The sequence below is a fragment of the Nothobranchius furzeri genome, unplaced genomic scaffold, assembly GCF_043380555.1.
Source record: "Nothobranchius furzeri strain GRZ-AD unplaced genomic scaffold, NfurGRZ-RIMD1 Scf057, whole genome shotgun sequence".
Taxonomy (NCBI): domain Eukaryota; kingdom Metazoa; phylum Chordata; class Actinopteri; order Cyprinodontiformes; family Nothobranchiidae; genus Nothobranchius; species Nothobranchius furzeri.
In genome coordinates, this window is record NW_027223074.1 from 111547 (window position 1) to 134674 (window position 23128).

The window sequence follows — 23128 nt, forward strand, 5'->3', positions numbered from 1 at the left end:
CGGATCCGGTATACGGAGAGACGGGGAATCACGGTAACTGAGGCAAGAGCGAAACAAGGCTGTCTCTAAAGGGGCTTGTGCTTGTTCTGACACTCTTACAGCACCTCGCGGATACACTCCATTACACCCACAGTGAAAAAAACTCAAACACACCGTGGTATGTTTCTTTTATTCGTCCCTTTCTCTTCACCCTGACCACTAAGTCAAAGTGGCAGCCTTAAGAGTGATGATGTGACTGGGACTGCTTGGAAGAGTTTATTTCTGGAGATCTGACGTATGATCTAGGTCTACTAAATTTATATTTAGGCCCAATTTTTCCAGATTGTTAGGTGCATTTCTGTAGTACACGCCTTTCTGGTGCACTTGTGCTGATAACACTTATCCTCATTTGTTTGCTGTGTGTTTGTGTGACTGTACGTATTCTTATGGCCTGCCACTGAACAAACTCATTAAGGAACAAACTCTGCTTCAAACCAACCAGAAAATTACCTCCCAAGTCGAACAGGACGACCCAAGGACAGACGAGCAGCGCCTCTGCCACATCCAGTCAGAGCGCAGAGCCTAATGAAGGCTTAGTTGGCTTATCCAACGCTTAGGATGTGTCACATTCAACACCCCACTGAATGTAACACCAGCCTTATTGCTTGTTGTAATTTAATTTTAGGAGTTTCTGAAGAAAATTTCAACATAACATAAGCAAGTACAGCTTTGTAATGGCCTGCTGCCTAAAAGCTAAATGCAGCATCAACCAAACGGGTTGAGCAGAAATTTGCTGAGGTGTTAGTTAAGAATGATACATCTGTGCCGGTTTGGTCAGGCCTTTGCTTTCTAGGAAGGATCTAGTGACGGTCACCTGTGTCTCTACTCTACCTCGACTGCTGTAACACCCCGTATGCTGGGCTGTTAGCCCTCGCTGTCACGGCTGCAATTAGCACAGAAGGCTAAAGCTGGAATCATTTGTGGCATAATCTGCTTAACGGTCTTTTGCTTCTTTGCTTTTACTGTTTTTATCTTTTGCCTTTATGCTTTTATTTTGGCGATGATTTTGGGAAGTCTCCTCTTGTAATATTTTATAGTTTATGATGTTATCTGTTTTTAGGGTGCAACACTTGACTGGTGGTAGTATGGTGTGCTGTAAATGAATGAATGAATGAATGAACGAATGAATGAATGAATTCACTGACTGCTAAATAATATAAACTTTTGTTTTCTTTAGCGAAACACAGACATACTTAATTTTTTGAGACAATCCAATTGTCACCACAAGAAAAAAAATGTTACTTGACATTTAATGTCTTAAAAGGCACAGAAATGACTGACCTGGCCCGCCACGCCAGTGCTTTCTTATGGGAAGCACGCGACCTGGTAACGCTCCTACTAAAATAACTCCACCACCTGAGAATTTTAACCGGGCTAATCAGCGCTGAGTATCGTAAGTCACACACCTCGCTCAGCTTTTCATAAACAACAAAGACGGCGTCTGAGTTCGCTGCGGCTCTTTCCTCTGCTCTAAATGACTTGGACATGTCTTTAAAACCAAAAACAAGAAGAAGAAGCGCTAAAAGCCTTTCTGCTAAAGTAAGATGTTTGCACCGTCACCAGACGCCATCTTTGACTACCGATAAAAAACAACATCCAGTCGTCATATCCACCTTTTTTCTGATTGGTTATTTTTGAGCTGGCTAGTCCCGCCCCTCATGGTGGGCGGATCCAGACTCGTCCTCTATGTAGAATAGACAGAGGACGAATCCGGCAGGCCAGGCTACCGGTTTACAGCTTTTGACCTACAGTTTAGTGCAGCAACCGCTGACTCGTTGATTTGCATACTTTGAGAACTAATGAAGATCATTGCAACATTGTGTGAGGGTTACATATAGATGGCTACCTGTTAACTCCATTATTTATTGAAGAAAGAACTCAATTATAACCCGAATGACACTTGAAAATAGTTGATTTTGAGTGGATATTTAGAGTAAACAGCTGGTCAATGTTTTATCAGTCAATAACACAACTCTTGCTAATCCTGTGGTATTTCTGAGCCAGTAGCTTCCAATTAAGTAGTGTTATCTGGGGAGATGTTGCTGACGGTATCAATACCATCTATGTGACCTTCTGTTCTTCTTCTCGTTCCTCGGTGCTCTCGAGTTGTCTCATCTCCTTCCTTCCTGTACACTTACTGACTTTCCTCTCAGCTCTCATATGTATGGATGTCACTTTTAATTGTTCTTCACCAAACTTTTACTGAGACTGACAAATGTCATGAATTTCCGTTCGGGTTTATTACGAGAGTCTCAGACTGAGCGTCACCTAAATGGTTTAATTATAAAGGTAATTGTCGCCGCGTTGTAGCGCTGGTGACTCAACGGAGTACGATTGCTTTTGCTAATGCCCCTGCTAAATCTACAGCAGCCTTCAGTAACAATGTCATTATGTGTATTTGTTTCTTTTTACAGTGAAGACTTGTGGCAGTAATCTTCAGGGGCCTTCAGGGACTTTTACATCTCCCAACTTCCCAATCCAGTATGACAGCAATGCACAGTGTGTGTGGATAATTACGGCGTCGAATCCCAACAAGGTAAATCCCACTCTCCTTGCCTTTTTAATGCGATATGTCTAACAAACGTAGTCTAAATATGTATCTAATTAACAAAACGTTGTTTGCTGTTTTAACTTGACCATTTGTTCATGCAATCACAAGAACGACATCCGCGTGTCTCACACTCGGAGCGTGAGAGTTGGATGTCCTGCTTTTTATGCAGGATGGGAATTAGGGATAATAAGAGTGACCAAAAGGAGAAGTCTGTGCCTGCAGGTTAAGTGGGGTGAAAGTGAGGCCTCTGAAATATTAAACTAGTCGGAACAGCTCTGACGGATCCAGCGAGAGCCATGCCTGACAGCATAGGTTCTGCCTTTCTGAAATGAGCTTGTTTATTCTGCCGTGTTTTAGTGGCTCTAATGTATGGGGTTGAATATTTTACACAAATAAAACAGGCTGGTGTCGAATTCTGTGAGATGAGTTAATCCAACAAAGGGGTCGATGTTGGAAATGTGATTGATGTAAACCCGGTCGCTCTGTGACCCAGGAGGAATCTGATTGGTATTCTGAAATGCATCCTCGTTCAGCGCCAGGTCTCTGTGGTGACTGCACTGTCGTCAAGGGCAACACCTGCATCAGCATGACAGAGCTGTCCTGACACTTCCACGCAAGCACCACAACGCCTCTACACGTATGCGTGTGTTGAAAATGTTGTGTTTTCTGCTACCCTCAGCATTCCGTGACTTTCCTAAAAACAAAAAAGAAATAAAAATAAAAAGCTTCACTCCTAAAGTCCCACACACGGAGCTCTCTCTGTCACCACCCAAGGCCTCTGGTTTATGGCCTACAGCAATACATTCTCCATCCAAGGCTACACCGTGTGACTGCCGAAGGTTAGCTTACTAATACGCTTCTACACTCTTCCCAGTGTGTGTGCACTTGTGATAGACATGAGTCCAAAATGTATGTTTATGTGTTTTGAATGATAATGGAAATGGCTCAACACATTGACCATAATGAAGCTCAGATAGTCTCAAGCTACATCAAGACATTTATACAGTCCTTTTCTGGTAGTACCATATCACACACTGGGATGTCACTCACTACATCACATCCATGTCACATACAACACTTTTATCCGACATCATGTCTACAGGATGACGCGCTGGACTGAATCATGCCATTTACCACCCTACACCGCCTTGTGCAGAGCACGTCTTAGATGGCATTCATCAAAGCAGAGTTCATCAGGTGCCTATAAATGTGTAGAGCCCCGTACATTAAAGAGGTTGGCATCCGTTTAGAATCAAACACCTTGAGTTGGATAGGTGGATCATACAAGGTAACTTAAACTTAGTATTGTTTTGTTTTTTCTGGTTGTTGGTACTGGAGGTGGCATCTGTGGCTGAACCGGTAGAGGGGTTGTCTACGGTCCAGAGGTCATAGGATGGATCCTCAGTAGTTGCAGGCCACATGCCCCATCAATGTGATACAAATCTGAAATCTGAATTTGCGTTATTATGTACACACAACACACACATTTACGCTTCTGAGATGATTTCATTCACTGTTCACATGACTAAACCATTATACATCCCCCCCCACCCCCCCCGAAACAGGCAAACAAATGGTGACAAGATGGAAAAAATATCGCTTGATAATATCAGCCCAATTTTATTTATCGAACCAATACCGATATGTTAAAAAAAACTAACATGGGCCGATACCGATATTGATGCCGATATGTCGTCCATCCCTACTAGGAATAAATGTCAACCTCCTCGAAGTTCCTACGTGACTTTACAACTTATAAGTTGAAATAATCACGTGTTGAATGAACAAGATGTTTAAATCATCAAGGATGGCGTTAAAATGAATATTGTTCCTGCAATGATCCATTTTAAATCTGATTTACACCAGATCAGTATCTATGTACTCATACACATTATACCTGGGAGCACACTTTTTCTGCGAGTATTTCACCAGATTGTTCAACCTCCAGCAAAAAACTACAACAGACTCCTTTTCATCAGTGGCAACGGGTGAAGAGGCCAATGTGTGAAACAACGTTTGCGATCGATGAAAGTTTGGTAACCCTTTGTTACAAATCAGTAAATGCATTTTGTCCTTACAGGCTCCCATAGAAAGGAACATTGCGTCTAATATGTTATCGCGCAGAGACTCCCGCCCAAATTTTTATGGTTATGTTACGAAGCCGCCAATATTTTTCAACAACTGGACAACAATTCATTCATTTTCAACATTTCAATGGATATTTCCAGAGATTAATGGTAAAAACCACACGTCGTCTCTTTAAGTCATTTTAAAAATGACCTCCACCTTTGGCCACTGTGTTTGTTGATGAGGTTGCCACAAACAAAGCATTGTTTTTTAGTGCAAAGACATTGTTTTAGCCACTCTGTGGAGAAACTAACGGACTTTTTATAACGCCCTGGTTTGAAATGATCTATAGACAAATATTTTTGATTCTAGAAATCTCAAAGTGATTTAAGAAATATCCTATGGTAACTGAAAATCTGCATAATAAACCAACTTTCGTCACATTAATCAGCGAAAGTCTGGGAGACTCCGTGAGACGGAAGACAGACGAAGGTTTTAAGAAGAGAAGATAAAGGAACAGACATGAAATCAACATAATTACCAAATTCCCTTTGACTTTCATTTGTCTAACACAACGTGAAGAGTCACTTTCACTGTAACAGTAATAGGAATAAATGTCCCTAGACTTGAGTTATTATCCCTGATACTGTCGGTGCTTTTCACTGCTATTCTGTTAAAGACCATTTCCAGATTTCAAATTAATTTATGGAGTTTATTATACAGAATAATCGAAACACGATCGCATAATAAAGCAAATTGTTACTCAAAATTAGCTTCATATGCTAACGCCCCCATTTTTTTGATGGACTCTGTATGGAAATGATGCGGCTAGATATTAGATCCAAGCTGTTGGGGAATGGACAAAAAAAACTCTTATTTTTCCTTTTTAAACATTAAAAACTATTTATTTGGAGTGGCCACGGTCTCTATCAGTGGAAACGGCTTTACTCACAGTTGGTGCCAAGCTGGTTTTAAGCGTTTATATCCCCATGTCGCTTTTCGGCTCAAATATTTGAGCTCAGCGTGAAATCGTGGAGAGGGACACGTCACGTGGTGATGAAACTTATTGGGTTTTGAAAAGAGCGTGCTCGGGTTGGGCAGGTGGCAGAGACAAATGCGCTGTGGGAAACTGGCAAGCGGACAACAGGTAACAAGCAACAACTGCCAAAGCAGAATGGGAGCGCCGTCTGCCTGGCACCCCCGCTGTAAAGAGCTGTTCTCCATTACACCGATATTGAGACAACGAGGAGCAGCTTAGCAAACTGGAGGCTGGTCAGCTGTTTGGAAAGAAAAGCTACCAGATGAGAGAGCGTGAGGGACGCCCGAGCAGCTAGAAGAACAAATCTGGGGTAATTGAATAGCCTCAGCTGATCCCGCCTCTAACAGAAACAGCTTTTTTCTTTTTCCAGCTCGTGCCGTTTCATCTTATACCCTCTTGCTGTGTTTTCCAGGCCTGATCCCTCTTTTCCCTTTTTTTGCGTACCAGCTCTCCTCCCACTTCACTCCCGGAGGCTCTGTCCTTAGAATTACCCAGATTCTTCATTAAGGAGCTCAGGCTGAAACCATTAAACTACTATGGAGAAAGGGGGAGGAACGAGAGCACAAGAAGGGAGAGAAAAATACTGTTTTTCATCGTTTCACTTGCATCTCTGCCCGTTGCACCCATTTGCACATTTCTTACTGTCTCCTTATGCCCCGAAGATAAAAAGACACGCGGTTTTGTAGCCCATCTTTTCTTCTACGTGTGTTTGTAAGCCCTATTTCTTCTCCTCCTTTCGTTCCATCCCTCGGCTCCTTCTTTCTCAGGTTAAGTGTTAATGGAGTTCTATAGCTCTCTGATGTTATTGCTTCATTTAGTTTTGGCAGAATGAGCCTTTAGAGCCAATTCATTCTCTCCTGTTCCCATTTAACCTTGAGGATAGTAGAACGGGATGGCCATTACTGGAGTTCTCTTCTCTTCTCTTTTCAGTGTGCTATTATTATCACCCATTAATCCCCCGCTCCATCCCCAATTTGCTTTTGCCTTTTTTTTCTTGTGAAAGTTTCTATTTTCAGTGTTTTCAGTAAATAAACACATTATTGTGTTTATGATGTATTTCACTCATTTAATCACTACATTTGCAGTGGTCTCGAGTAGGAATGAGTGCCTTATAAGTGGGTCTCTGATGCACCCGTTTCAGGAAGTACGAGTCAGCCAGAGGAGGAGCTTAACACGACAGGATTTGGAGACTTATTTCCTGATGTTGGGACACCTCGCCTCAGATTAAACAACAGTGCCTTTACCACTGACTCTGCTTTGCATCATTGATGTTTTATCTCCACAAATAACTAAAGCCTGGAGGAGTTCTGCCATGTGGTGGAGTTGCTAATGCTAACAGTTAGCTTCCACTAAGACGTTCTACTGTTTCCTGGACATTAAACCTAGAATATCAGGAAGTAATAATGAGTACGACCATATCCTCCATATAATGCCGTTTTCTGCTCTGCTCTGACTAGCTTCTGGTTTCAGAAGCAGGAACACCTCTGATCTCTGGTTTAGGGTTAGGTTAAGTCTGTAAGAGGTTTTTGTTGGAACAGAGAGCACAACATGGCGACTATGACGCTGTCTATGGTAAATGGTAAATGGCTTGTATTTGATATAGTGCCTTCTAGAGTCCTGGAACCCCCCAAGGCACTTTACAACATAATCAGTCATTCACCCATTCACACACTGGTGGGGATGAGCTACAGTGTAGCCACAGCTGCCCTGGGGCGCACTGACAGAGGCGAGGCTGCCGAGCACTGGCACCACCGGTCCCTCCGACCACCACCAGCAGGCAAGGTGGGTTAAGTGTCTTGCCCAAGGACACAATGACAGCAACAGACTGAGCGGGGCTCGAACCTGCAACCTTCCGATTACGGCGCGAGCACTTAACTCCTGTGCCACCGTCGCCCTCTAATACAAATGTAGACGAATCTTGGAACAGACTATTTTAGAGTGCCTCGCAGGAATGTAGACATTATTGAGCCACAAGTAAAGAAAAACAAAACTGCAGATCCAGCTTCCCTTTACTTGCAGTGCATTTTGGGGAGCAGGGTCATACGTACACTGTGGATTAAATGCATCTATAGCGCCATTGTTGCATAGCAACACTATGTGGTACGCATCTTTTTCTCCTAATTTTGGCTCAGCACTGATGAGAAAAGAAGGCTCTTGGTTTATTAACACTGCAGAATAAGTGAGACGCAGAGCAGATTTGGGGGATCAACCAACTGCCCAGAGAATATTTCTTCTGTCATGTTTAGGAAAAAGCATGTCCAACGAGAGTGATGAGTTTGCTGCGTCACCATCACAGAAGAACGGTTTTTCCACTTGCCCTGTCAGCGTGGGCCTCCTCTCAGCAGGAGATTCACATGTTTGCTTAGCTGCTGTGACTACAAGGAATCCTGACATCATTTATCAAGAAATGAGTAGAGAAGAGACTCCCTTACTTTGTCACCACGACAACCAAAGAAAGTGCTTTATCAAGCAGAAATTTAATTCTGTCGCCTCATCGGCTAGAAGCCACAGATGGATATGGAGAAGAAATGCAGCAGCCAATTAGTGGAGAGAGGCGGAATAGCAGCAAGGATCCAAAAGAAGTGGGATTGATGGGCATTTACCCCCCCCCCACCCCCCACCCCCACCCCCACTCAATTATGGAAAAATTTTCAGTTTAGAGTCTCGCTGCTGCAAACACAACAAGGAAAACAGAAATACGCATTAAACAACACATTGTCACTAATGAGGCTCCAATCTGAGTCGACTCGATTGCAGCTTCTCTAGAGGAACAAATGTAGGGCTGCAGCTATCGAATATTTTTGTAATCGAGTACTCTATCGAATATTTTTTTCGATTAATCGAGTACTCTAATAAATTACCCTTTTGTATTTGTAAACCATTATATCAAATAGCATGTTATAATTATGAAAGACCTGTTAAAATGAGCAAGCAGTTGCCAGTTATTCTTCAAGTTTTATTCAAATTAGTTTGCAAAACTTCAGCACTTCAACTTTACTTCACAGTAAACAAATGGCTGTGCAAAAAATAAGTACACAACCTGAGCCGATTTCCCCCTCATGCGAGAATCTGCTAGCCTGCAAGCCAGACAAAAACTAGGAGGATAACTGTTGAAGTAGCGCTGCGAGCGGCTGCGGCCCAAACAGAACCAGAACCGCTCACAGTGCATGTGCAAACAGCTCGCCGGCTGTTCCCTATTAACACACGTCCGTTTTAATTTCAACACTTTTTTTCTCACACAATAACAAGGATTGTCGAGAAAGCATGTTTGCCGTGGTTTTGTCAAATTATACTGATCACAAAACATTTATTTACTTTCTTTCGTTTTCCTCTCATAAATACCCATGTCCTCCTGCAGCAATCCCGAAGGACAGCAAACATCAATAACAACACAATAAATAGTCCGACGTTTTGTGTAAAAACTGCTATTTTTAAGCACATTTTAAGTCCGACGTGTTGCTACCAGACGTACGGTGTGAGCTGAAACTGAGTGCTACAACGAAAAAGTTGCACAGTGTCCGCAGAATATATAGAAAAACAGGCTAAAAAGCATTATCTTGTAGAGGCTCCGAGTCCGCTTGCAGAAGTGACATTTACAGGTGCTGCAGCACGGAGGATGTGGTGTTGTGGTAGGCTTAATCCATTTTACAGTATTTATACTGGACTACGTTTTCCGCCTAACGACGTGAAAAATGGTCCCACATCTTGACATTTTCTGTCTTTTTCGCACTCCACCGGGGTCCACGTTGTCCGCCATGGCTTAAGAGAAAGTTAAGTTACATTCGCTACTCTCGTGTGCAGTCCAGTGGGCATGTGCGTCACTTATTTCAGTCCGGGTGAAACATGACCACGGGCGACTGCAAAGCCACGAATTAATTAAATATGAATTAAACGAATCCTCGAGGCAGAGAATTTGACTCGAGGATTTTTTGTACTCGAATTATTCGAGGCACTCGAGGAATCGTTTCAGCCCTAAACAAATGTATAAACAGGGTAACGTAGTCCAACCCTAGCTGTGTTTAATGCTGTGTGAACGGTGCTGATGTGGCATTAGGATGCTCTATAAAAGATGTGCACCAGGAGATAGATGGAACAATTTCACCTCTCTGTTGTTTACTGAGTGGAGAAACGAGGTTGTCGTTGTTTTCTGACTCAGAGTATAAAACCTGCTTGTTTCTGTCACCCGTGTCCAGATACGACGCATTCTCAGTCTGGTATTTTACCTGGTAGATCTGTTTGAAAAAGGGTGGTTCTCGTTGACCATCACTGCAGTTTAGCTGGTTACAAGCCTGAGTTAGTAAAACACAAACAAGCAACAAACCAAAGACGCTCTTCATAGTGAGGCTTAGACAGAGTAACCTCAGTGGTTAAAGTATTAACCACTTGGTGACTGAGTAAATGGATCAATGCATTTAATGGATGTGGGAGTTCTTGTGCTGGGCTAACAGTGTTTTAAATAATAATGTAGGGGCTCATTGGGTTTGATGGAGGTTGTATTTGAGACATTTTGAATGGCGGGAACTTACCAGAGCTTCATGACATCACAAAACAACAGTTTTTTTGGTCTGAGTTTAGCCTTTTGTCTCACCATAAGGGTCTTTATAAAACGCTCTTTTAAAAGCTATTTCAAGTGTGTGTTCCTTTTTCTGTCCCTTTTCTGCGCACAACAAGGTTTTCACCATGTTAATGAAACAAGACTTCCATTCACTTTTGATTCTATTTGGTTTTTATTGCAGGAATCTTAAATCCAACTAGTGTTTTAGTCATCGGGAGCATCATGGCAAACCAATTTCATTTATTTTGATGATATAAATGCATTTAACTATATTCTTCTTGTGTCTACATCATTTTGACTGACTGAAAAAGGCCCATGAGTTTACCGCCGGCTGAAAATGAAAGCTGTACCATTACAGCCAACGTAACCATGGATCTGGAGGCCTGATTTGACTTAAAAGCTGTGAAAATAATTTTGTTCAGCACACAATTCATGTTTGTTTGATGAAATCTTGCTTTTAAATTTGGGGAAAGTGTCAAAATACAAGAACTGTTATGGTCACACTTATATCTTGTTTCCCACTTTATGTTCCTAATGAAGAAATTAGATAATGCCTTAGTAAAGAACACAGCCATCATATATATGGAGAGTGAGATGAAGGTCACACCAAAACCAGCTTGAACAAGTGAGTCTTCAGCTGCTTTTTAAAGGAGACCATTGAGTCCACTGATCTCAAGCCCCATTCCCACCTGTACCGGGTCGGCCCGGGCCGGGTAGCGTAGGTTGTTTACATATCTGGGTGGCCTGGAATTTTCCCGGGCCAACCAAGGCTCATTCTCGGCCCTCTTCCCGAGGGGTACTGCTTCAGGCCGACCAGGGCCAACACGCCCACTGCTGACAAGAAATTCACACCTTCCATTAGAGCAAGCCTCTGATTGGTGGGTAGAATCAGCCCATTCACACCTTCCATTAGAGCAAGCCTCTGATTGGTGGGTCAGCCCACATGGGCTTAAGACAAGGATGTGTGGAATCAACCGGGCCAGGCTGGGGCCGAGTGGGGCTACCCGGCCCGGGCCGACCCGGTACAGATGGGAATGGCCCATCAGGCTCAGGGGGAGAGAGTTCCAGAGTCCGGGGGCCACAGCAGCAGATGATCTGTCACCTTTGGTCTTTAGCCTGGTGCTGCACAACCAGTAGGCTTTGATCACTGGACCTCAGGGACCTGCTGGGGGTGTAGGGACTAAGAAGATCACCAATGTAAGATGGTGCTTGTCCATGTAAGGCCCTATAGACCAGAACCAGGATCTTGAAATGAACCCTTAAATTGACTGGCAGCCAATGAAGTTGGAGGAGAAGCGGGGTGATGTGGGTGTGTTTGGAGGACTTGGTCAGAAGCCGAGCACAGGCGTTCTGAACCACCTGCAGACGGTTCAGGGAGGTTTTGCTCAGACACGTGAAAAGAGAGTTACAGTAGTCTAAGCGTGAGGAGATGAAGGTGTGGATAACTTTCTCAAGTTCAGAGTGGGACAGAATGGGACTCAGCTTAGCAATGTTCCTGAGATGGAAGAAGGAAGAGCGAACAAGAGAACTGGCATGATAGTCCAGGGTGAGAGCTGGGTCAAAGGTCACGCCAAGATTCATGACGGAAGGTTTGGTGTGGGAAGCAAGCTGACCAAGAGAGTCTCTGACTTTAGGAACCAGCTTGTCTGGGACACAGATGTACAGGCAGCCAACGGAGGGCAGAAAAATCAGAGTGATATGCTCACGTCTGGGGGTGTCAGTCAAAATTCGAGCTATCAGCTGCAGCCTGCTGAGGGTTGCCCATGAGAAACCGAAGTAAAAAGCATTGCAGTAGTCGATTCTGGAGCTGATCAAGTTGTGGGAGGCCGGATCTACAGTTGTCTTTCAAACTGTCTCCGCATGCTAACGAACAGCAACTCTGATGTACTCACCGCTACAGATGCCAGTCATCGGGGCAGACCGCCATACTCTGTCGAAGAAAACACAAACACTTCCTTTTCCCAAATAAAGGACTTGAGTACCTCTATCTGCTCTTGACTCAAAGAAAAACCCAAGTCTAAATAGTCCAAAGTTGATGCCAACACTGTTTCAAACCATCAGCATCTTTATTTCAAACAGTCGTAATCACGTCTCGCCCACCAAAACAATAGAGCGCTGCGATTGGCCCACTAAACAGTTCTGTGACTGGCATTACAAGACTCAGAGGGAGCATGGTCAGAATGACATGCAGAGCAAAGTCCTGACGCTTCTGCTTCAATCTGTCCAGAATTCTAGACTACATGTTTACAGTTCTTTACCAAATAAGAGCAATGGTAGTTGAGTGTTAGCAGAAACATGAACAACCCGGTAATCCAGATCTGCTGCAACACACACTGCTACCGAAGACCCTTCCTGCACACGGCCAAGAAACTTAAACAAGACCTACATCCGATCTCCTTTGTAGTGTATTCCACTTGAATTGTCTCTTGACTAGAACACAATGTAAACTTTAGCATGAAATCAGAGGTGGTAAACAGCATGTTCTTAAAAAATTACAGATGCAAAGCATTTAAAACCCTGTAGGGGTTATTTCGTGCTGTACCACGTTAAAAGAACCTGTGAAACTTCTGGTGGTGGTTGACTACGATCATGTGATAAATCCATCGAGGCAACAATAAATGCACGCCCAAAATGAGATTAGTAATGTTATTTGTTAAATTTCAAAAGTAATTTTCAATGAGCACGCGTACGTTCACTGTATTAATAAGGAATAGTTTTGCTATCGAACACCCGGGGTGAGACACAATGAAACAGTTGTTTACTGTTAATTCTTCATGTGTTTGAAGCCGGAGTTTTGTTTATAGGCTTAATAGTCACGGGGAGTTATCAGCTAAGCAAAACCAGGGATTATTGTTGATTATACCGTCATTTTTAAGGTTATGTTTGATTGGTGTGTATATTATTAGTTGGATTAATCTGTCTCTGTGAGCCAGTTTTCTTATTTGTGCAATAATAATAATAATAGCCTTTATTGTCATTGTACAGGATACAACGAAATTGGAGTGCCACTCCCTTGGTGCACAATACAATAATACTACTAAATATAAAGGTCCCCTAAAACAAAACAATAGTAAGTACAATATATACCAAATAGCACACTATATACAGAATAGCAGCTACAATATCATGTAAAAAAAATGGCATTAGAATAGCAGCATAAAAGTTGACGGTGACCTTGACAGTCGCTAAGCAGTTTTAATTGTTTTTATGCTTATTCACTATAGAGATCGCCCTGGGAAAGAAGCTATCCCTGAATCTGTTTGACGCTGTCCCTGAATCTGTGTGTGTGTGTGTGTGTGTGTATTTGTGTGTGTGTGTGTGTGTGTGTGTGTGTGTGTGTGTGTGTGTGTGTGTGTGTTAGGCCACGTGTGTGTCTTAGAAGGACTGAATGATGTGTCAATCTGATCCACGACCTCGCTCACTGATGAGACTGTCAGCTGTGCAGCAGTAGGAAGATCGCTGCTGTGCCTTTGAAGCCCCCTTTTTTAACTTCTTTCCAGTCAAATTAGGAGCTGATGCCGCCTGCGCTCAGTGTGGCTGAAGCTTCTCACGTTGACGTAATGTCAGTTAAAATTAAGTCCACCTCTGCTCCCAAGATCGAGAACTGACGAAGCTCCTGGGTGAAACAGAAAAAACTACGATTGGAGCAGATGCTTTTTAATTTCTTTTTGTTTATCGATGTTAGTTCTGTTGGCAGTATCGTCTTCCTGTAGAATTTTTCATATCGAATCAAGAGCTGTGGATGTAAATAAGGCACAGAACATAGACGGCCTTTATTGGGTCAGGCAGAGTCTTCAGGTTCACGGTAACAACGTACATCAAGCACAGCAGCTTTATGTTTTAATAGAAGCAGAACGGACAAAGATTTTTTTCCTGGTCTTGATGGTTCAGACTTGAAGAGAAACTCAAGCGCAGAACTTCTGGGAACTCCCTTTGTGTGAGACACAGCACCAGTAGGGTTCTGTCCAGGTGAAGTGATGCTGGCGTCCTACTCGTAGCCCTCGTTTGCCTGGTGGTGTTGGTGCACCTTCAGGTACGGCATCCTCTCTTCCGTCAGTGTGCCCTTGGACAGCTGTAGCTACATTGTAGTTCATCACCACTAGCGTGTGAATGTGTGTAAGTGGGTAATTGACTGGATGCGTTGTAAAGTGTCTTGGGGAGTTATAGAACCCTTGAAGCTGAAAGTAAACTGAAACCAGAGGTGTTCAAATGAAATCCTTCCTTTTTAAAACTCCGATAGAGAACAAAGGTATTAGTTCTTGCAGAGTTTATGTAGACCTAAAAGGCATTGGCTCCCGGTTTTGTGTGACAGAACATGAGAGAACAGTTGCTCAGAGCAAACGCGTAACTTCAGTAGCTAATGGTGGCTTCTCACCATTTTCCCAACGGGGGAGTGTGACGGTAGCCAACTGGCGATGTAGGACCCTACCAAACCAGCTTGGCTTGTTCTTCAAGAATTTGAAGCAGGATTGGCCATGTTGACTTTCAGCCCAACCACACTATTGGCATCATTCCAGCGCGGGGAGATCTTCCAGCTTGTAGCTGAGTCTGTTGATGTGATGATGTGAACATAAATGAGGGTAGCAGAGTCGTGGCTGCCTTCACACTCCATGAGGGTTTCTTAATTTGCTGCAATCAGGCAAAGAAAGTGAGATCCTTGAGGGTTACTGGTATTGACTGTACCTTTAAGAATAAAGAACAAAAACAAATAAAAAGTTAATCATGTGTAGCCAGGTGAGGCTTTACATTACAGAAGAGACCGACAGGTCTGAAGCTCACCATGAATCTGGAAATCACAAAATTTATCATAAGAAGACAAATAAAAAGGAAGCAACATGCAGGTTTTGATCTTCTGCCGTCAAAATTCAAGTTTGAAGTATTCCTAGCATCAAAGATGTTCTCATTAAAGCACTCGACTTCTCTTTTCTGCTGTCCTTTTCCACGTTTTCCCCCCTTCTCAGTTAAACCTCCCACCATTCTCTCTTCTCCTCTGCCAAATGCATTTCTCTCTGGTCTTAGATGAAACAGAAAGTGTGGTTAAATAATTCCCGATCAGAGTTCTGAGCTCCATGCTGTTCCTCACTGCTTCATGTGCCGAGCGTAGGTAACCCTCTCATTCTTCATCTTGTGCCACAGATTGAAATAATACCATGCTGCGGGATGCAGAATTGGAATGATTCACCTTCAGTCAAGGATAGTTTGAGCGATATCTGTGATGTGAAAATAAGCAATACCCACAAGAATAAATAAAGGTTTAGGTTGAAATAATTACCGTACGATTTTCTCCAGCATTATTCACTGTCTGTGATTTTTGATCATGCTTGGCATTTCAGTGGCTATTTTTAAGCAGACAGTAAACTTTTCAAACAAAAACTTTTGTATCGTTGCATGAAAGATTTGAACGCTTTGTCATTTAAAAAATAAATTGCATATGAAAAATACCAAATCAAGGAATTCAAATAAAATAAAGTTATGACCATAAAATAAGAAAAAACACTTTTTACCTATGTTACTTTACCTTTACTACCTTTTTTGTACAATTCTGTGGCTAAGGGAGGGGCAGCGATTTTCTAGGGGTGGCCATGACCACCCCTGGCCACCCCTTGGGGGCGCCATTGCTTGAATCTCCAGTTAAAGATTATTCTGCTCATTGAAAGTTAAAGTTTTATCGACAAACCTTGAGTTTGAACGTGTGTCCTGCTCTGATAAGCCATCACCCGAACTCTTCCATGGGATTGAACGCCAAATAGAGATGACTAATTGATTGTCATTACAAACGACGTGAATTTGTTTTGGGTTTAATCTCAGGTGATCCAGATCAACTTTGAGGAGTTTGACCTGGAGATAGCGTACGACACGCTAACTATCGGAGATGGAGGGGAGGTGGGAGATCCTACAACTATTCTACAAGTGTAAGTTTTACATCGCTCTGCACAGAAGTTTTGTTATTTTGTTTAGAGTAACAATAAAATTTCAGAATCTGTCAATGAGACAAACTTTGAGATTTGAAATACCATAACATCCATACAGGTGCTGGCCAGTAAATTAGAATATCATCAAAAGGTTGAAAATATTTCAGTAATTCCATTCAAAACGTGAAACTTGTACATTATATTCATGCAATGCACACAGACCAATGTATTTCCAATGTTCATTACATTTAAATTTGATATTCATAAGTGACAGCTAATGAAAACTCCAAATTTGGTATCTCAAAAAATTAGAATATTCTGAAAAGGCTGAATATAGAAGACACCTGCTGCCACTCTAATCAGCTGATTTACTCAAAACACCTGCAAAGGCCTTTAAAAGGTCCCTCAGTCTTGTTTTGAAGGCACCACAATCATGGGGAAGACTTCTGACTTAACAGCTGTCCAAAAGACAATCATTGACACCTTGCACAAGGAGGGCAAGACACAAAAGGTGATTGCTAAAGAAGCTGGCTGTTCGCAGAGCTCTGTGTCCAAGCACATTAACAGACAGGCGAAGGGACGGAAAAAATGTGGTAGAAAAAAGTGTACAAGCTCTAGGGATAACCGCACCCTGCAGAGAATTGTGACGACAAACCCATTCAAAAATGTGGGGGAGATCCACAAAGAGTGGACTGCAGCTGGAGTCAGCGCTTCAAGAACCACCACGAGGAGACTCATGAAAGACATGGGATTCAGGTGTCGCATTCCGTGTGTCAAGCCACTCTTGAACAAGAAACAGCGCAAGAAGCGTCTCGCCTGGGCCAAGGACAAAAAGGACTGGACTGATGCTGAGTGGTCCAAAGTTATGTTTTCTGATGAAAGCAAGTTCTGCATTTCCTTTGGAAATCAAGGACCCAGAGTCTGGAGGAAGAGCGGAGAAGCACAGAATCCACGTTGCATGAGGTCCAGTGTAAAGTTTCCACCGTCAGTGATGGTGTGGGGTGCCATGTCATCTGCCGGTGTTGGCCCACTCTGTTTCCTGAGGTCCAGGGTCAATGCAGCCGTCTACCAGGAAGTTTTAGAGCACTTCATGCTTCCTGCTGCTGACCAACTTTATGGGGATGCAGACTTCACCTTTCAACAGGACTTGGCACCTGCACACAGTGCCAAAACCACCAGCACCTGGTTCAGGGACCATGGTATCCCTGTCCTTGATTGGCCAGCAAACTCGCCTGACCTTAACCCCATAGAAAATCTATGGGGTATTGTGAAGCGGAGGATGCAATACGCTAGACCCAACAATGCAGAGGAGCTGAAGACGACTATCAGAGCAGCCTGGGCTCTCATAACACCTGAGCAGTGCCACAGACTGATCGAGTCCATGCCACGCCGCATTACTGCAGTTATTGAGGCAAAAGGAGCCCCGACTAAGTATTGAGTGCTATACATGCACATTCTTTTCATGTTCATTCTTTTCAGTTGGCCAACATTAGAGAAACAAACATTTTTTCATTGGCCTTTAGAATATTCTAATTTTCTGAGATACCAGATTTGATGTTTTCATTGGTTGTCACCTATAAATATCAAAATTAAACGTAATAAACATCGGAAATACATTGGTCTGTGTGCATTGCATGAATATAATGTACAAGTTTCACGTTTTGAATGGAATTACTGAAATATTTTCAACCTTTTGATGATATTCTAATTTACTGGCCAGCACCTGTATAAACAGATGTGGCACTCCCTTAAATAAATACAATACAACTGATTTTAGTCCTCACATAAGAACATTTTCTATAATTATAACTGAGCTCTTTCACTTTCACACTGACCAGTTGCCCTCATACTGTTGGTCTGTTTTAGCCTCCTATTGTTTTATTGTATGTGAAAATGTTCAAACACTGCTTCATTTATTTGGAAGTCTTATGTAACACCAGGTACTCCAGAATACTTCATCTACTTCGACATAACTGCGTATTCAGATCATAAAGCGTCAGGCTACATCCTGTGTAGCTGTTTTTTAGACATGAACTGTTCTTGACTTCAGAAATCACTTTGAAGTTTCTGAAAGGAAAATGAATGTCGACTTTTTATGAACAGATTTTGGTTTGTTGATGTTTTTTTAGCTTGAGTTTTCAAATAGAAGAAAGAATGTGAAGTAAGGACGTGCTTTGTGGCTCCTGTTCAGAATGTTCCAGCAGGTTTTTATGAGGACAGTGGTTTAATAGTTATGTCTTTTATTCTCCAGCCTATCAGGAAGCTTTGTCCCTGACCTCATCGTCAGTATGACCCACCAGATGTGGCTGCACCTTCAGTCGGATGAGAGCGTTGGATCTATTGGGTTTAAGATTAACTATAAAGGTAAGTGCTGAGTGTGCACTTTCAACAGGAAAAGGAGAGAAGGGGACAATCACTGCATTTGGGTAAATGGAAGGAAAATACTTAGTAGGTAAAGGGCTGAACTTTGAGTCAACTTAAACTGCCTTGATTATAGTTCCTGTGCATTAACTAAGGAGGTTTCTCAATGTCAAGGCACTTGGCCTTGCGAGGCGATGTCTTGCGAGGCCAGGCTCCTTGCTTACGAGGACACTGTCCTTCCTTGGTCAAAGAAAATGGTTAAATGGAACAGACTTGCATCACGTGACCGCAGCTTCCACTGCGGTCACGTGACGTCATGTGACACGGGAGATAACGCTATATTTTATACAAGTTAAGTTTCAATATGAATATATAATGAGCCTTTTACTTTTTGAATTGTGTATATGTTTATTAAATTAAATATATAAGTGAGTTACTAACCGCTAGCCACTGAAGCTGCAACTACTAAGCAACTAACCAACAATAGATAATTTACTTTTAAACTTGAAAATTGTCCCCGAAGTAGCTGCCTGCTTCTGATCCCGCTTCTTTCTGAAAATACCACGGTGTGTTCTGGGTAATTTTTGACCAAGTCTAGGCTACAAGACACCTCCCGTGCATCCTTGCTCAGCTAGCTAAACGGCTAGCTAACGGAGAACACGCCTCAGTAGAACATGAACATTGGAAGACGTCTTGGTGGCTCCCGATGACGTATCTCCTAGGCAACCTGGGCGGGGCCAAGAAATCAATGCAAGGTTCCTTGGCATTGAGAAACACCCTAAGTGTAGAAACCACAGGAAACAATTTTGCCCCCTAGTGGCTGGCTGCAGTATAAGAGTAGCACCTATTGGTACAAACTTGGAGGTAGTCGGAATATTATACTTTTTGTTTTGTTGCGGTGCTTCGTGAAATTTCAAATTTTTAATCATTGTCCAACAAACAGTGCTAAATATTAATAATACCTAGAATTATTTACAAACACGTTAAATTACCAATGTCTTCAACCAGAATCTGACTGGCTTTAACCTTTGGAACCACAATGCCAGTGACGTTAATATTATTTACGTGGGTTGTAAAACATCCTTAGAATTGTTCGTAGGGCCTTGTTGCCAGAACTTTGAAAAATATGTGCAAAATGTGTGTCCCAAACACCTTGGACATCCAGAGCAATTCTCACTTTAAATTCAACAAAAAATAAAAAGTAAATAATGCACGAGAACTTTGGGGGGAGTTGGCAGTTAATAAAACTAAGTTGTGGAAATATGATGAGAAGTTTGCACAAAGTGGCGTAAGTAAGACACTTAAAGGTGTGGTTCACTCATTCAGTCAAAGCATCTGCAGTGGTCTCTAGTAGGAATGAATGCCTTGTAAATGGTTCTGGGGGGCTATACCGGTGCATCTGTTCTAGGAACTAGCTGAGACGCACATCACAGCTGAGCTTCAGACGGCAGTTTTTGGAGCCTTGTTTCCTGATATTTGGACATCTCACCTCGTATTGGATAACACAAGCCTGGAGGAGTTCTGCCATGTGGAGAAGTTGCTAATGCTAACAGATAGCTTATACTGCCGTTTCCTGGATGCTAAACCAACAACAGCCATCCCCATTGTGAGTCAAGATGGGTGTGTTACATAACAGTGGGACGTAGATCTGTCAGGCTTTTCAAACCCTAGAGTTTCACCATTTATTTTCTATCAGAAGCGAATGCAGCAGACAGGTGTAGAAGACTGTTTCAGCCTGCATGAAAAACTCAACGCGACAGATTATAATCAGAAATAAAAATAAAGTTAAACAAGAGGCCTTCGCAGCGCTTTCGCTGCTCGGGCCTAAAAAGATAGAAACGTTTTTTTTTAGTGAACCACACCTTTAAAGACCAAGCATGTTGGTTTGGTGGTCTTTGGTATGATCCAACCCCAATCTCCCAGTCTCAGGACAGACATTCATAACACTAAATGAGCTGGTTGCTACTTCCTCGCTTGGCTAACACCTGACCTTTATCTTAATATGAGCTGAGAATAAAGTGTTTTTGCTGTTCTGTCAATTCAGCTCCCAGTGTACTTACAATATTAACCTTTCAGGTGTCTGCTGTTTGATAGATGTAGTCTTCGTTTGATCACATTCCATGAAACATGGTTGAGAGCTTTGCTGCACAAATTAACTTTGTGGGCCTCATTTAAGTGTCATCATCTGTGGATTTATTGCCATAATGAGGTCAGCGTGCAGAGTCGGGTAATGCAGTGAGCTTCCAGCGTGCTGTGACAGTGACATACTGGATTGCCCTTTACTGTTCTTCAGATGCATTGCGTTCCAGTGATGGACTGGTGATGCATGATTAAAAGGAAATCATCTGAAAGTTGTTTTAATAGATTTGCAGTAGTGCTACAGTTCTTCGTCTTGTAAAGGCAGGAAATGATCCTGGAGTGTAAATCAAGCAGATAAAAAATAATTTTCAAAAACACCCAAGACGCCAGTTTAATTTAAAATAGCATCTGATTAGTAGCTCCATAATATTTACCCAAATTCTCATTGTTTATTTGTGTTTGTTTATTCAAAAGCAATTACCACACACCCACAGTTTTGTTTATTTATCTTCAGGTTAACAAGGTTTCATTGAGACGATCTGTTTTGCTTTTGCCGGTTTTATTGATCTGATTTTCAGATCAAACACACAGTAGAAGAGAGTAACTAACTGCTTTGGGCATTTGTTGTTTTTAGAGGTAAATTGTAAAGTATTACATTTACAGTAATCCCTCGCTACTTCGCGGTTCGTTCCTCGCGGATTCGCTGCTTCGCGGATTTTTTCTTTGGAGCATTTTTCAGGGGGAATTCGCAGATTCGCGGTATTTTTCACTGATTCGCGGTATTTTTCTATGCGAAATATCAAGAAATTCTTGTTTTTTTTAGTTTTATTACAAAAAGTGCATTTTATGATGAAATTGATGAAAAAAAAACAAGTAAAAAATTTTTTTTCTTGAGTTTTACCCACAAAAAAAGAATGTGATCATACGATAATTCAATATAGTACTGTATGTCAGATAGGGCGGCTGGATTCGGGAGTTGAGCTTGTAGGGAGCGCGTGGTTTCACAGACGCGGAAGTGAGAGCGTCGGTGAAACGCCGGCTGATCTAGGAAACCCCCGAGCGTTCGAGCGTCAACGAAGTGACACGGAAATGCCGGGCTTTCCAGAAGTAAGTAAGATAACTTACTATGAGCTGATAGTTCGTTGGATTGATCGGTAGGTTGGAAACTCTGATCATGAATCTGAAGAAACGATGACTGAGTGGTGAGCTGGAAAGGCGACTTCCGTTTATAGCCGCGGTTTGTGACGTAGGTGCGACGTGGAGGGAATCCCCGCGAGGGGCATGCTGGGAGTCCCTACTTCGCGGATTTTCACCTATCGCGGCCAGGTCTGGAACGCATCTACCACGATAAACGAGGGATTACTGTACAAACTAACCGCCTCATTTAGTTGCACTTGGTTCCTCATGGTGTGAAATTTCAGTTACTTTTTTCACATTTTTTTACATTGTTGAGCCTAAATGTTAAAACACAAAACCAAACATTATGTTTAGAAGGAAATGTAGATGGATGCTTGATTCTGCTACATGTGATGCAGGTTTTAATAAAGCTTGGAAAATGAATTATTGCCTACTCATGACACTTTCTGAAACAACTGCCGACCATAACAATCTGTTTTCGTTAGTGCGCCGGTTGCTGCAACCGTAGGCTGCACAAAACACGAACATGGTTGCCCATCATGCATTGACTCCATTTGGCTTTGGAGAGTGATTAATCCATCCAATATGGTGCCAATGCTGTTGCTCTCTCCAGCTCCCATTGGTGCCTCTACGTATAGGGAGCCTAAAGCCTGGGTCACACGGGAGGTGGAGGCAGACGCAACACACCATCATATAAAATAGAAGTCATTATAGTTAATAAGATTGGGCACACGGGGAGCGCCGCGCCGTGTCCCAGATGCACCACGCTGAGGCACTGAAGATAGGCGCCAGTCCTATCTCAATCGCTGCAGCTGTTAACAACATTGTGGAGTAATTTACAACAGACATTACGAAGCGGAACGGCTTTACGGCACAAACTCAGCTGCAGGTTAGATAACTTTAAAGTACTATTGGTCTTAAAATATTCAAAAAATAGCGTGCTTACCCATTTTTAATGAATTTCAGTCTCACAAAACACGACGGCAAGTCTGATCACGTATAAACAATAGAGTCTTGTGTGATGTTGTGACTATCGCGCAACTTTCAAGAAGCGCTAAGCAGCGCGGCGCGTCCTGTGTGACCACTATACTTCTCGAAATCTCGGCGCAACGTAGCGTGGCATGTCCCCCTCCGGTGTGCCCCAGACTTAAGTCTCCTCCCTTTCCCGTCGGCTCATGAGTCCCTGGAAGAACAAAAAAATGAATTCAAGTCAACGGGACTAAATCTATCAAATCAAAGATACTTCATTAATCCCAGAGGGAAATTAGAGTTTCAGTACACACAATTCAGAGATCAGACATACATGGGCAAGACACGTGACAAGAATTGGTGACTGTGGTCATTCGCAACCCTGAGTCGCGCTACCTTAATAGAGATAAGAGGGGTTT

At 42.6% G+C, this 23128-nt stretch overlaps 1 protein-coding gene across 1 annotated transcript in view; it reads left to right on the forward strand.

The window, feature by feature from the left end:
* The window catches only part of LOC139064860 (CUB and sushi domain-containing protein 3-like), a gene marked incomplete at its 3' end in the record, with an annotated part of 179952 nt that overhangs the window by 72916 nt on the left and 83908 nt on the right, over nucleotides 1–23128 (forward strand). The window contains exons 8-10 of the mRNA XM_070547853.1: nucleotides 2454–2575; nucleotides 16060–16163; nucleotides 18415–18527. Of these exons, the coding sequence (XP_070403954.1) occupies nucleotides 2454–2575; nucleotides 16060–16163; nucleotides 18415–18527 (339 nt within the window). The remainder of the gene's footprint in view (nucleotides 1–2453; nucleotides 2576–16059; nucleotides 16164–18414; nucleotides 18528–23128) is intronic.